At 36.7% G+C, this 14,713-nt stretch overlaps 1 protein-coding gene and 1 long non-coding RNA gene across 3 annotated transcripts in view; both read right to left on the reverse strand.

The window, feature by feature from the left end:
• The window catches only part of LOC309625556, a 303,557-nt gene that overhangs the window by 198,268 nt on the left and 90,576 nt on the right, over nucleotides 1-14,713 (reverse strand). The gene's annotated exons all lie outside the window — the stretch shown is intronic.
• The window catches only part of UBE3A (ubiquitin protein ligase E3A), a 96,388-nt gene that overhangs the window by 60,329 nt on the left and 21,346 nt on the right, over nucleotides 1-14,713 (reverse strand). The window contains exons 2-4 of one of the 2 annotated variants that reach the window (XM_082385152.1): nucleotides 8,934-8,997; nucleotides 6,195-6,314; nucleotides 3,033-3,077 (exon numbers count right to left, since the gene is read on the reverse strand). In XM_082385152.1, the coding sequence (XP_082241278.1) occupies nucleotides 3,033-3,077; nucleotides 6,195-6,214 (65 nt within the window). In that variant the 5' untranslated portion in view covers nucleotides 6,215-6,314; nucleotides 8,934-8,997. Of the gene's footprint in view, nucleotides 1-3,032; nucleotides 3,078-4,619; nucleotides 4,635-6,194; nucleotides 6,315-8,933; nucleotides 8,998-14,713 lie in introns of those variants that run through there. The other variant, XM_082385153.1, reaches the window with a different exon arrangement.

The raw sequence follows: 14,713 nt of genomic DNA on the forward strand, positions 1-14,713 counted from the left end.
GCTGGCCACTCAGTAGCATGAGACTCTCAATAATATTTGGTCCACTTCTTCACCCATTTCCCCCAATAACTTTCCAAGTTTTCAGTCTTCTCAAATCCCCTAACCAAACTCCATGTTCCACAAGAACTACTTGAAAATGTTTCTTAAAAAGTTACATAGTCAGGACTTCCCTGGTTGCTCAGTGGTTAAGAATCCTCCTGCCAATGCAGGGGACATGGGTTCAACCCCTGGTCCAGGAAGATCCCACATGCTGCGGAACAACTAAGCCCATGTGCCACAACTACTGAGCCTGCCCTCTAGAGCCCATAAGCCACAACTACTGAGCCCGCATGCCACAACTACTGAAGCCCACGTGCCTAGAGCCCGTGCTCTGCAACAAGAGAAGCCACCGCAATGCAAAGCCCGCGCACAGCAATGAAGAGTAGCCCCTGCTCGCCGCAACTAGAGAAAGCCCGCACGCAGCAACGAAGACCCAACACAGCCATAAATAGATAAATAGATAGACTGATAAATTTATTACAAAAAAAAAGTTACAGGGTCACAAAACTACCAAGAAATATCACCGTACTCCCATTAGGATGGCTACTATGAAAAAAACAGATAATTACAAATGTTGATGGGAATGTGGAGAAATTATAACCTTTGTGCATTATTAGGTCAGAATGCTAATTTGGTGCAGTCACTGTAGAAAACAGTACAGAGGTTCCTCAGAAAATTAAAAATAGGACTACCATATGATCCAGCAATCCCACTTCTGGGTATATACCCAAAGAAATAAAAGTAGGGTCTCAAAGAGGTATTTGTACATTGCAGCATTATTCACAACAGCTAAAACATAAGCAACCTGTGTCCATCAACAGATGAATGGATAAACAAAATATGTTACATACATACAACAGATTATTCAGCCTTAAAAAGGAAGAAAATTCTGACATGCTACAACAGGGATGAACCTTGACATCATGCTACGTAAGTAAAATAAGCCAATCACAAAAAGACAAATATTGTGGGCGCTCAGAGTATATGAGGTAGAGTCGTTAAAATCATAAAGACAGAAAGTAGAATGGTGGTTGCCAGGGGCTAGGGAGAAGGGTGAATGGGGAGTGATTGTTTAACAGGTACAGTTTCAGTTTTGCAAGATGAAAAGAGTTATGGAGATGATGGTGGCAATGACTGCACAACAATATGGATGTACTTAATACCACTAAATTGTATACTTAAAAACAGTAAAGGGCTTCCCTGGTGGCGCAGTGGTTGAGTATCTGCCTGCTAATGCAGGGGACACGGGTTCGCGCCCTGGTCTGGGAAGATCCCACATGCCACGGAGCAACTGGGCCCGTGAGCCACAGCTACTGAGCCTGCGCGTCTGGAGCCTGTGCTCCGCAACAAGAGAGGCCACGATAGTGAGGGGCCCGCGCACCGCGATGAAGAGTGGCCCCGGCTTGCTGCAACTAGAGAAAGCCCTAGCACAGAAACGAAGACCCAACATAGCAATCAATCAATCAATCAATCAATCTTTAAAAAAAAAAAAAACAAACAGTAAAGATGGTAAATTTTGTTATGTGTATTTTACCACAAAAAAAATTTTTTTAAAGGTTACATGGACACATAAATTTGAGAAATACATTTTATAGCCCCTTCTTGGAGATGCACAATGTACATCAGCATTTTAAAGGATTTCCACTATTTTCGGTAAAGATATCTGCTGTTTAAGTCTGCATGCCCCAAGTTTAATCCACAACCACTTTTTCAAGAAGCACACAGTGGTGTAGCTGACCTAATTTACTAAGAAAATTGACAGTTCAGACACAAATGACTTTGACTTCCCCATTCTTACCTACCAACACATTTAACATCACATATGCATTTTTACTTCCTTCTTCTAGTTTCGTAAGATGAGGGTCTTTGCTCTTATTCAAGAGAAATCCCTACACCTATATTCTTCATTCCAACCCTTACTATCTTAAAAACCTTGCTTCAACAATTACCACTTCTCATATTATCTTGAACTTCTTATATTCTCACAACTAATCACTGAAGTCTTACCTACTTCACCTTCCATTTTTCTTTCATCCAGAAAACTTTATCTTGAATTCCTAATATACCACTGCCCTTATTTAGGCCCTCATTGACTGAAGCCCTGGTCAACGTACCACCACATGATTTCTCCTCAATCCTGCTTCCCTGTTGGCAAAGTTATTAAAAATATACACCTAACAAGGTTACTACCCCTACTTAGCAAATTCTTTACTGACTCCCAAATACCTGTGAGAGACAGGCCAAGGTCCTTTACATAGCATGCAAGCACCTAGTCCTTTCTTTCAAGTCTCATCTCCTTCAATTTCCTACCTTTCAGTCAGTCTATGATCTAAGAATCCTCAACTGCCTACTGTTCCCTACATTCACTATGCTGCTCTGTAACTCTGCTCCTGCTTCTGCCTAGAATGTGCTACCTAACTCCCAGTCACACTTCAAGACTTAACTTAGCCTTCCCTGACCACCCCTATTTCCCTGCCATCTGGATTAGGTCCCTATTGCATCAGGGTACTTGAGTACCCTGGTACTTCTTTATGTTCATGTTCCATCCTGGGTATCCTTCTACCACAATGATTGAAATGATTTGCTTCTGGGTCTTTCACACTGAGTAGACTAAATTTCTGTAGGTTAGGAACTAATCTTATGCATCTCTGTATCCACAACACAGCACCCAATATCTTATACACAGCAGGCACTTAATAAATGATTGTTAAGCTGAACTCTTTCCCCAAAACTGCTAGGTGAGCAAAAATATATAAGAATCCAGGGGCATGCAATTATCTATCCAGAAGCAGTAATCTAGTAGCATGTTACCAAGATTTAGAGGTATTTATTTGGTAGGGAAAATATTAGACATGCGTATTCCTATCTTCCAATTTACTTTTTAAAGCATTATGCTCTCTTTAACTGGAAATTATTTTCAAATTATGTGATACCATTTAAAGCAATCTAGGGCAACTTAAAAGACACCACAGCCTCAACCAAGTTATACTTACATTCGGCTAGCTTCAATGTCGTCAGACTGAGGTTCTCCTGATGATCTGTAAAATGCAATTCAGGAAAGTTAAGCAAAATATTCCATATTTCAAAAAGGGGCAAACATTTTATTTTGGAAGACAAATTTGAAAACAAGATTTAATGGTTAACAGTTTTAAAAGTTCAACATGAGAAAAAAGTGATCAAATCAGATTGCCATACAACACATTTATTGTAAGGGCTAGACTAATAAAAACTCAATTTTTTTTTTTTTTAAGGAAAGGAAACTGTAAACACTATATTTAGATACCAACATACAAACCAGTGTAATAAATCATAATTATTCACAAAGTCAAATACTTATAATAAAAACCCACAACTATGAAACCTTCTACAGCCAAGTATTGGTTATCCACACAATATCAAAAGTATTCACTGGTATTAACAGTCCCAAGCTTTAGATGAGGGATCAGCAAACTACTGCCTGGGATGACAAACTAAGGCCTGGGTTGGCCGCCTATTTTTGTAAAGTTGTACTGGCACAGAATCACGCTCATGTATTTACGGCCGCTTTTACATTACAAAAGCAGAGCTGAGAAACTCTGTCGGAGACGTGTGGCACACAAAGCCTAAAATATTTATTACCTAGCCCTTTAAGAAAAAGTTTGCCAACCTCTGCTGTAGATAATTCAAATTTCAATCTAATACCCTTATGAATTTTGAGACATTTAAGTCTGTTTTACCATTCTGACCATGATTACCTTATTTCAACAATCAAAGTAGCTTTCCCTGAAAATACACTGACAGGATGTACTACCTGTCAAAATTGTACCATCCTAGGGTATTAAAATTTTGCTGTGGATAACTGTGAATTGACTTCAGTTATAAATAGTTCCCAGTTATTTTCTATTTTTTTTTTTAATATACTGCTGCTATTTTAAGTGGAAATACTGAAAATTCTAAGACACTAAGAAGCCTTTTATTTTCATTTTGGGGCATGAACCAATTTTGCCAACCCCACCATGCTGTTAAAAATAAATTCCTGTTACTCTATTCACTTTTACAACCAGCATCAGTCAATATATATTGTATTAAGGTGAATCAACGTAATACTGATTTCTGACACTTTCAATTCACAAAACAGGTAAAATATTTTTTAGAGGTCAAAAGCTAAATTTTCAAACTGACATTACAAGGACTTGATTTGTAAATTTATCACTGACTTGAGACTTCTAATTCTAAACAACTTTTAACAAGAGAATCTTAAAATCAGAGCCACCAGAATAGAAAAGAATCTGTTTTCCATATTTCTTAGATTTTAAAAAACTCACTTCTTTATCAGACTTTCAAAATTACCCCTCACTGAGGGGTCCAAGGACAAGAATGCAAAAAATAAAAATAAAAAATAAAAAAAAAAATCCAGCAGCTCAAATATTTATTTTAGATCTTCTTTGCAGTATATTTACATTTTCAATTTTGCACAAAATGATATTAGAACTAAAAACTGGGGCATGCTGGAGGTGGCAGTGACTTGGCAGTGACACAAATGCAAAAATTTCACTCCACCCTCTCCCCCAGGGAGCAAGCAAATCACCTTTGTGACACACCTGGTCTCCACCAGCCTTGTGGGTAAGTACCCCAAGATTGCTTCCAAACTTGTATCTCTCAGACAGAAGAGCTAAAAAGTGATGATAACCCCATGTACCAGCTGACTCATTTTTGAAAGTGCGACCCTCCAGCATCAGATGTCATACTGTAAGGAGGCAGAGCAGGCTTGCAAAACAAAAAATAAACCTGCTGGCACTAAGGGAAGAGAGGCAGATTAGAAGCTTTCATACATGTAGGCGGCAAAACTTTTAAAATTAACAGGGAAAGAGAGAGAGGGGAAAAAATGAGGACACAATGACAGGGAAATTAAACTGCTACTGCAAAAAGGTAAGATGCAAGCAAGAGGAAAAACAAATCCAAGTCTCAGAAGCACAATTTGTAACTGCTGCAAAGTTTTGAGATTCTGAAATGGGATAGAGGTTAAATACATCAAATGGTAACTACATTCTATTTTCCAAAGTCTATTCTCTAAACAAGAGGATATGTAAACATTAGCACCAAAATGTCATCAAATTACTGTAAATAAACTAGATCATATAACATTAACATATATTAATGTGAGCTACCAAAAACCACTTTTAAGTCAAACCAAGTAATTTAAACCAATTCAGTCAACAAGAAGAACAAAAGAATAAGGATTGAAGATTATTACCTTAAAACAATCTATCCTAGGTCTCTTAAACAGAGTTAGCATAATTGTTTTTTACTCAAAACAAAAATCGTTTTTTAATCAGAGAAAGGTGAATATACACTGAACAAATAGAAGCACCTTTTACCTTACAGTGAGCAATAAGTAATAGTACCTGCCTGAATAAATTTCTAGTCATTCTGCTTATTGTATTCTGTCTGTTTTATTCTAAATATTCTAAATAATTAGAATATTATTTATTCTAAATATTTTACTGATTTTCTAAATAATTTACTAAAGAATATCCTAAAATTAGGATCCAAACTCTCAAAATTATAAAATACCTAAGATCTAACAATAGTTTCCAAGCTTTAATTTAGCCCCTGAAGAGTCTCTTTATTCTTTACTCTCAAGTTCTTGGAAGTAAGGATCTGGTACACATTGTAATTTTACCAAATTGAGGACATATAATCAAAGGAGAAAAAAACCCAAAAAGTATTGACTTAGGTTAACCTAAAGTTCGTCAGAATAACAAATCAGAAAAGAGATTTCTATGAGGTGCAGCTTCTCTAGCCTGCAAGCCCTTCCACTGTAACTCTCTAGGAGAGACAAGTATACTATATTTATTAAAACTCTCACCACATAAGCACACTTTAAAATGCATATTAAGACTTTTTTCATAGTTTTTTTAATGTTCATAATAAAATGTTTATTTAAAAGCTTGAAATTTTTTAGAAATACTTTCCTGTTTATTCATACAGATAGGTCTGGGGAAAAGGCACAAAGTATTTTAGGAAGGAGATTAAATGGAGAAACAGGTCAACTCTTAGGTCCACTATTCTTAGCAGTCAGTATTCCTGCCAACTATATATTTTCTTCATTTTTTTACAGCATGTATTTTACAACGACAGCCTTTTAAAGGCTGTAAAATAACATTCAAAATTACCTTTTACAAGCTGTGGCCATTCGGTGACATCAGGGTGATCACAGCTTTGAGTCACTGATTAAAAACAGGTTGTCACACCAGTCTAGCTGCTAACTTGATCTGAGCGTAGGTTTAATAACTCTAATAAATTAAACAAATCTTTAGTTAGAACACTTTAACATATAAACCCAATTCATTGTTCAAAAATAATCTTCAAAGGTTCAAATTAGGTGCCAATGCAACATTCATCAGAAGAGTAATTATAGAAATGTTTTTAAGGACTATTTTCCAGCATTTTTTTTTCCTTAAATGATTTCTTCACTTGAGAAAATATAATAATCTCCTGTACTTTTATGAAGTGTTACAGTTTACAAAGCACTTTGGTCAACGACATCTTAAGTCTAAAGACAATTTGGGCTCTACCTATTCAGAGCAGATACTATAGAAAGAATTTAAAAAAAGAAAAAGAAAAAGAAAAAACCAAGCAGCCTTAGAGTGATTAATTGACTTGCCCAAGATTTTAGTATTAGTGTTGAAGCCAGGACTAGGATTAAAAACCCAGATATACTGACTGCCTATCCAGAGTTAGTATTTTGTAATTTCATTTAGTTTTGCTATAGAGTCTCATGATTTAAAAATATGAACAAAGATTTAAAATATGGATTGACACCCCACAATTACAATAATTTAAATGGGACTAACAGTAGTAGAGTTTTCCAGGTAGTCAAATGCTTAATGGAATAGTTATACACCCACACCCACACAGATACACACACACACCACCACCCCCCAGTCTATTCCTACTTATTCCATATTTAAATAGGATAATCTAACATTAGCCAAAACTCCTTGGGTATTTCATGAAAACATGTTCTCCACATCAGCCATAAATCCACTAATATTCAATTTCATGAGAGAGAATGGCAAAATATGAAAACATTTCCTCCTCCCTCAACCTAGTATCTTTTGATCCTCTTACTTGGCCTTAGCTGAACGTTCCTGATTCCTGATTATCATGGTTCAAATTTATCAGGCATCCTAATCACACTGTAGTTTCAGGCAAAGATACACATCTGAAATATCCCAGAATCAAGAGCTCATGTCCTGCAACTAGTTTTTCCCCTGATGATTTCCCTACCAAACTATATATCCAGGCCAAATCTGAAAAGTGAACTAAGGAAAGATGAGAAAATTAGGAGAGAAAAAAAAAGATCCTTGATAGTTAACACCTTCCAAGTGACAACAGACAACCACAGAAGGTGGTTTACAGCATGGATCCAGAGCCCTATATAAAACAGCAAGTTATCTGAGAACCCCAAGAGAAGGGATGAAACATCAATGCTTAAGCCCATACCTCTGCAGCCTAGGAACTTGGGCTTCAAATTCAGATAAGGGTGAGAGTTGGCCTAAGAATACATTAACTTTAGGGGACTCCAATACAGGCATACTTCATTTTATTGTGCTTCACAGATATTGTGTTTTTTTACAAACTGAAGGTTTGTGGCAGCCCTGCATCAAGCATGTCTATTGGTGCCATCTTTCCAACTGCATTTGCTCTCTTCATGTCTGTGTCACATTTTGGTAATTCCTACAATATTTCAAACTTTTTCATCATTATTATATTTGTTATGGTGATCTGTGATCAGTAACTTTTGATGTTACTACAACAACTCGTTGAAGGCTCAGATGATGGTTAGCATATTTCAGCAATATTTTGTAATTAAGGTATGTACATTACTTTTTTAGACATAATGCTATGGCACACTTAATAGACTGTAGTATAGCGTAGACGTAACTTTTATATGCACTGGAAAGCCAAAAAATTCATATGATTAGCTTTATTTGCCTTATTGCAGTGGTCTAGAACTAAACCTGAAATACCTCTGAGGTATGCCTATAAGTGAGATTTTTAATCCCTGGAAGATATAATTCAAATTTTCCAGATTTTCCTATCATAGTTGCATGTTTTCTAATAAAAACCTAGAATATTCCTGAGGTCATATGGGAAAGAGGTAAGGCGCCCCTGAAATGAACAGTGTTTCCTGTGGGTTCCTCAAAAGACTAATAGTGTATGTGGATTTAAAAGATGCAAGTCTAACTTTCCAACCTGTAAACATAAAAATGAGAAAGTCAAAATACCTTTTAACTGATTAATTAATTGAGATGAATTAATTCATTAAAGAGCTACGTGTATTGTGAAAATTACTGAGGCAAGTCCTCTCTTCTAGACCTCCGTTTTCATGAGGTCCAGCGATCCACAGAGCAAACAGGTTCCAGAGTCAGTCTGGATTCAAGTCCCTGTTTGGTCACTTACTAGATGGAAAATCTTGGGCAAGTTACTTAACCTCTCCAAGCCTAAGTATCCTGATATGCAGAACTAAGATAACAGTAGTATCTATTTCAGAGGGCTGTCATGAGGATGAACAAACATATATATTGTTCACAACAGTGTCTGGCACATAGTAAGAGCCCAACAAATGGAAGCTATTATTAACTCATAGCCTAACAGCCAAACTCACCCTCTCAACCTTCTTATGCAATTATTTTACTTCTCATAGCATACTAACCTCTTCTAAACTTCTTCAGAATCCCACTTGGATTCCTCATACAGTCTACCTGGTAGCACAGTGATTTAGCACCTAGCACATGCTTTAAAAATGGCAGACACCCAAATTTGCTGAATACATTTGTCATTATCCTAACCATGACATTAAGATATACATGCAATTTTGAATTCCAAAAAATAAAACAGAAACATACCATATTTCGCCAAACTTCTGAGGAGCTGGTGAATTCTAAAATCAGGCTCTTACAGATTTTTAACCTAAAATATAAAACACCTCACTCAATTCTTTTTACACAGACAACTGGATGGACAACTTTCACAGAAAAAATTTTTTCTGAAATTTATTATAAAAGCAAATTCATTTGTAATACTTATGAATATCCAGAAACATATTAAGAGACAAATGCCCCTAATGCTGTTGCCAGGACGCATGGAAAGGTGGTTAGACAGGCCCTGTGGTCTGAGTGCTTTCAGCTGGCAGAACCATGATACCCATTTTCATCCACAGAACTTACTGCTTGCTGTTTCTTTACTCTTCCCTCCCTCCAAAAGGCCTGAAAATATATGAAAACTGTTTAACTACATGCCTCTAATTCCTTCAGATACCTACAGCAATTAAGCTTTTAATTAAATTCCATATGCTGAGGACCTGCTATATTAGGTACATATATGGGCATCTGCCCAACTACCTCCTGGAGTAGCAGCCTTTGGCAGGTCCCTTGACCTGTAAGTCTTCGGTGTCAGGTTGTTGTAATAGAGAAAATATTTTTAAAGTATGTAGGACAATGCTGCCTGGAGCATAATAGGGCCTCAGTGTATGGTAGCAAATATTATTTCTTAAATCAAACATTTAATACATCTATCAAAACTTAACTCTTATTAAAAACCAAATTCTGAAGCTTAAATCATGCATCCAAATAATCACTGTAAATTCTTAACTCATCTGTATATAATCAGATCATTTCTCAGCTGAACAGGAACTAAAGTCTCTTAATACATTTCCTTTTATTGCATATGAAGAAACCAAGTCCCCCACCAAATCAGGAAACCCACCCAGCATCCTACAGGTTGATGGCAGAAAATGAATATACTATACTGCATACAAATATTTTTTTTAAAATTAACCAAGTGTTAAGAGGCCTGAGTCTCAAACTCTGTTCTATAATACAATCACCTAAGGAACCTGTAAAAAATGCAGATACTTACTTTATCTCAACCTCCAGAGACTGTGACTCAGTACATAAAATGGGGTTGTGTGAATCTGTATTTTTAACATACATTTCAGGTGATATGCATACCCCAATTTGAGAAACTTTGCCTTAGAAGATTAGGAACACATAATTATAGAATGTACCAAATCTACGAAGATATAGGATAAGTAACAGAAACTGTAAGCACCAGAAATGTTAGCTGCACTCTTTGCAAATTTAACCATTAGCACTCTTACACCAGACCTAGTGCCTTTATTTTATTTATATCCGCATTCCTCTCCAACAGAGGGCTCAGTCTAATAATCTAAGAATAAGAAATGAATCAAATAATAAGAAATGCCTGTACCAATCTACATCCACCTGTCCCTGTAACATTTTCACTTATCCTTAAAATAGTCCATCTGCCTGCTCTCACTCTTTCTCTCTCCCTCTCTACACAGGTGCATATATATTACTATTACATCTGTCATGTCCTTTATCTCCTCTCCAACAGCCTATTTCCTTCACCTCCTTATAACCCTAGGTCAAACTTAATTTCAGACTACCTTTTCTATCACTTTTTTATTGTGTCCACTCAGCAATCTTGTTCTCCTTTATGCCATGTTTATGGTGTCTTAAATTTATGGGAAAGCTACTTGTTGAAAGTCATTAAGTTTTGTACATTTGTAAATTTCACAACAAAAGGCTGTTCCAATAACTTTCTGGTGTAAATTTTCCTGTCTTTAGGCTCTCCTCATTCTAGTCCATTCTGCAGTTAGACTAAAATTTTAAAACACTGCTTTCATATAGTACTTTCAACATAATTCCCTCAACTCCATTAACTCTTTACAGTACCATTTCCTTACTCTCCTTCCTTTAACTGCCAGAAAGGCCTGAAAACCATTAGCTCAGATGCTAATATACAAAACCTTCCAAATACTGAAAGTTTTCTTATATAAGTCATCATCATTCTTGTATGTCCTAAATCCTATTGCCTCTTAATCCTACTTTTTCTCTGCTGCATTTCACACTGCTAACCATTTCTCACCCCTCCTGGACTTCCATAATGCTGTACTTGCCTGTATTCTTCTACCTCTGACAGGAACTAAGTCTTCTGCTAGTTCATCTTCCTACCTCTCAATCACAGCCACTGTCCAAGTTTCTATCAGTAGCCCCTTTTCATAGATTAAGAATTAATTTTCTGTGCAATGTCATCATTCATTCCTATAGCACCTCTCTATACTTACAATCCCTAACTCTACATCTTTAAGACTTCATGTCTTGAGTCATAAGCCTGCTACTCTCAATTACCAATAGTACACATGCACTTGGATGTTTCATTAGCATCTAAAATCAAGCTCAATTATTCCCAAAAAAACTTACTTCACCCTGAATGTGCCTAATCTTGTTGTCCTACTAGTTACAGAAAGAAAAAAATTGGTGCCATTCTTTATTTTCTCCCCCTCATTTTTTTTTTCTTAAAAGGTAGGAGTGTTCTAAATTTTGATGGAAAATCTGTATTTTAATCGCTACTCTTTTTATTTATTTATTTATTAATTAATTAATTTTTGGCTGTGTTGGGTCTTCGTTTCTGTGCGAGGGCTTTCTCTAGTTGCGGCAAGCGGGGGCCACTCTTCATCGCGGTGCGCGGGCCTCTCACTATCGCGGCCTCTCTTGTTGCGGAGCACAGGCTCCAGACGCGCAGGCTCAGTAGTTGTGGCTCACGGGCTCTGTTGCTCCGCGGCATGTGGGATCTTCCCAGACCAGGGCTCAAACCCGTGTCCCCTGCATTGGCAGGCAAATTCTCAACCACTGCACCACCAGGGAAGCCCCACTCCCCCTCATTTTTAATTAGCCTAACCAATGTATGGTTTGATACTAAAGGTCATTCAAAGAATGTCTACTAGCTAAAACTAATACAATGTTATATATCAATTATAACTCAGTTTAAAAATATGTTTGAGTGTTTACTAAGTGGATGAAGACATAGTGGTAAAGAAACTAGACAATCTTGTATCCTCATGTAATGGGGGAAATGCGCACAATAAAAACCACAATAAACTAGGTAACTGCAATGCATAGTTAAGTGTTGTGAAGAAGAAACCAGGATATGGTAAGTGTACATATACAGTATTCTGACTTAGTCTGGGGAAAAAGGAAAGACGTTCTTCATGAAGTAACATATAAACTGAGCTTTGAGGCATGAGCAAGGTTTATCCCAGATATATTAAGAAAAACCGTGGAAGGTAATGGTACCACTACCAGTCCAGTCACCCATTAGAAAATTCTGAGTCATATTCTAAAGAGAAGGCCCCTCTCTTTCCAGTACAACAAACCGTTCACCCAGTGCTATCAATTCTACCTCAGAAATTCCCCCACACTCCAACACTGCCCCCAATTATTCCTTTGTTGGTTTTGTTCCAGAGTAACGTTTCTGATGAAACTATACATAATTTGGCCAAAACCTGCCAGTCCAGCCTCTTCTCTCAGACTAGACCACACTTTTAGAGAACATATATATCATTCATTTTTATACTTCCAGTGCTTGAAAATGTTCACAAAATATACTTCACAGGATAAACATCTTATGAACAGGAAAGTTTTCTTCTACGTGACTTGCTTTAGAGGTCATTTAACTAGTGAATACAAGATTAAAAACAAGTTGTCTGATTGTAAAGGCCATGCTCCTTCCCTTGTACACTTCTAATTTATACCCAAATCCTGTAAATTTTTTCTTTGAAATATCACTTGCATCCTTTTTTCTCCATGCATAGTCATGTTACAGATGCTCATTACTTCATCTAGTTTTACTTTTTCCTCTACCCTTGACTCTGCCACTAGAATTATCTTCCTAAAAACCCAAATTTGGGCATATCACTCTCACACTCAAAATCTATACTTTCCCAATGCCCACAGGATAAATTTCAAACTATCATATGAAGTCCCTGCCACCGGCTTCCACCCATTCATACAAGCCTTACTGGCCACTCTAGGAAATCATTACCAAGTACTTGATCTAGTCCCATCATTGGATTACTGGCTATCACATACTGGCCATCTGTATTTCTGATTTCAATGCTTTTGTTTCTCACGACACTTCACTCAGAAATACTTCTCTCTCCTTTGCTAACCTCCATCCCCCACCCACCTATTATGCCCTGTTTAAAAAAACTCTATTCATTTTAAAGGCTGTATCTCACAGAGTTCTCTAAGCTCTTCTGTAAATAACCACTGTCTTGTCTGGGAACTATATGTTCCTAATACTATAAAATAATTTCTTAATTTCCACCCTAAATTTATTATTTTATACATTATAGCTATCTGAATACGTTTCTCAGTGTCTCTAGCTGTAAGCTGGTGGAGGGTAGGGCTCATCTCATCCATGTTTATTTTCATAGTAATGGGACTGTTTTCTTGACACCACACCTCCCTCTACAAGGGAAAAAAAAAAAAAAAAAAAAAAGGAATAAGGATCATGGCCTGACAAAGGATTCTAAACTAGCTCCAAATGCAATTCATGGATGAACAAACAAGGGTATCCTTTAATTCCAAATTAACACAAATTTAACCCAATGCCAATCTAACAAAAGTTTATTTTGAAGCTCAAACATGTAAGAATAACCACGAAACTTTCATTTTTCTCAAAGAATAATGCCTCTCTCCCAAGAACTTGTTCTACCAGGGACTAAAGCATAAAATATTAAATAGTATAATTAAAATCAATACAACCCCTTCAAAAAACTTTGACAGTATCTACTAAAATTAAATGTAAATCATTTAGTTTAGTCATTTACCCTATGACTTAAAAATTCCACTAAGTACATATCAAATAGAAATGAGTACATATGTTCACTAGAAGACGTTCAGTGGAATATTGAGAGTAACAATATTCTTAGTAGCCCCAAACCAAAAATGACTAAAATGTCCATCAACAGCAAAATGATAAACAAAATATAGTTGGCCCTTAAACAACCCAGGTTTGAACCATGCAGGTCCACTTATACGTGGATTTTATTTTTTTCAGTAAATACATTAATACAGTACCACACTATCTGCAATTGGTTGAATTCACAGATACAGAACTGTAAAGTTCTCAAGGCCTACTGTAAAGTTATATATGCAGATTTTCGACTATGCAGGGGATGGGTACCCCAGCCCCCTACCTAGTTCAAGGGTCAAGTGTACTATACAGAAATTATTAAGCAACCGACTACAACCAACAATGTGGATGAATCTCACAAATATGTTATGTGAGAGAAGCCAGACACAACTAAATGTGACTGTTTCTAATTACATAAAATATAAAAACAGAAAAATCTAATTTATGCTAGTAGAAGTCAGGATAGTGGTTACTCTTGGGGAAAGAGAGGTAGTGACAAAGAGAGCACAAGGGGCTTCAGAAGAGCTGATCTTGTTTCTTGATCTGAATGCTGGCTAAACGTGTGTGCTCAGTGTGTGAAAGTTAAACAAGCTACGTGCACACTTACACACTTCTGTATGTGTATTATACTTCAATCAAGTTTATTTTAAAAAGCACAGTATGGTATGAGCATTAACTAAATGTTTAAGTGGAACAGAAAGTTAAGTCCAGAGAAAGATCCAAAAGTATATAACAGTTGCTTCTAGTCATAAACAAGAAAACTGGACAACATATGAAACAGCTGTTTTCAGACCCTGGATAACAGGCAGTGTGAGACTGATCCATGAGAACGAACAGAAATGAGGTGAACCCTTCCAATGCCTGAATTTCTTCATGGAGGCAGCTTTCCAACCTGAGTCAATGG

This window comes from Balaenoptera borealis (genome assembly GCF_965194805.1).
Source record: "Balaenoptera borealis genome assembly, chromosome: 3".
Taxonomy (NCBI): Eukaryota; Metazoa; Chordata; class Mammalia; order Artiodactyla; family Balaenopteridae; genus Balaenoptera; species Balaenoptera borealis.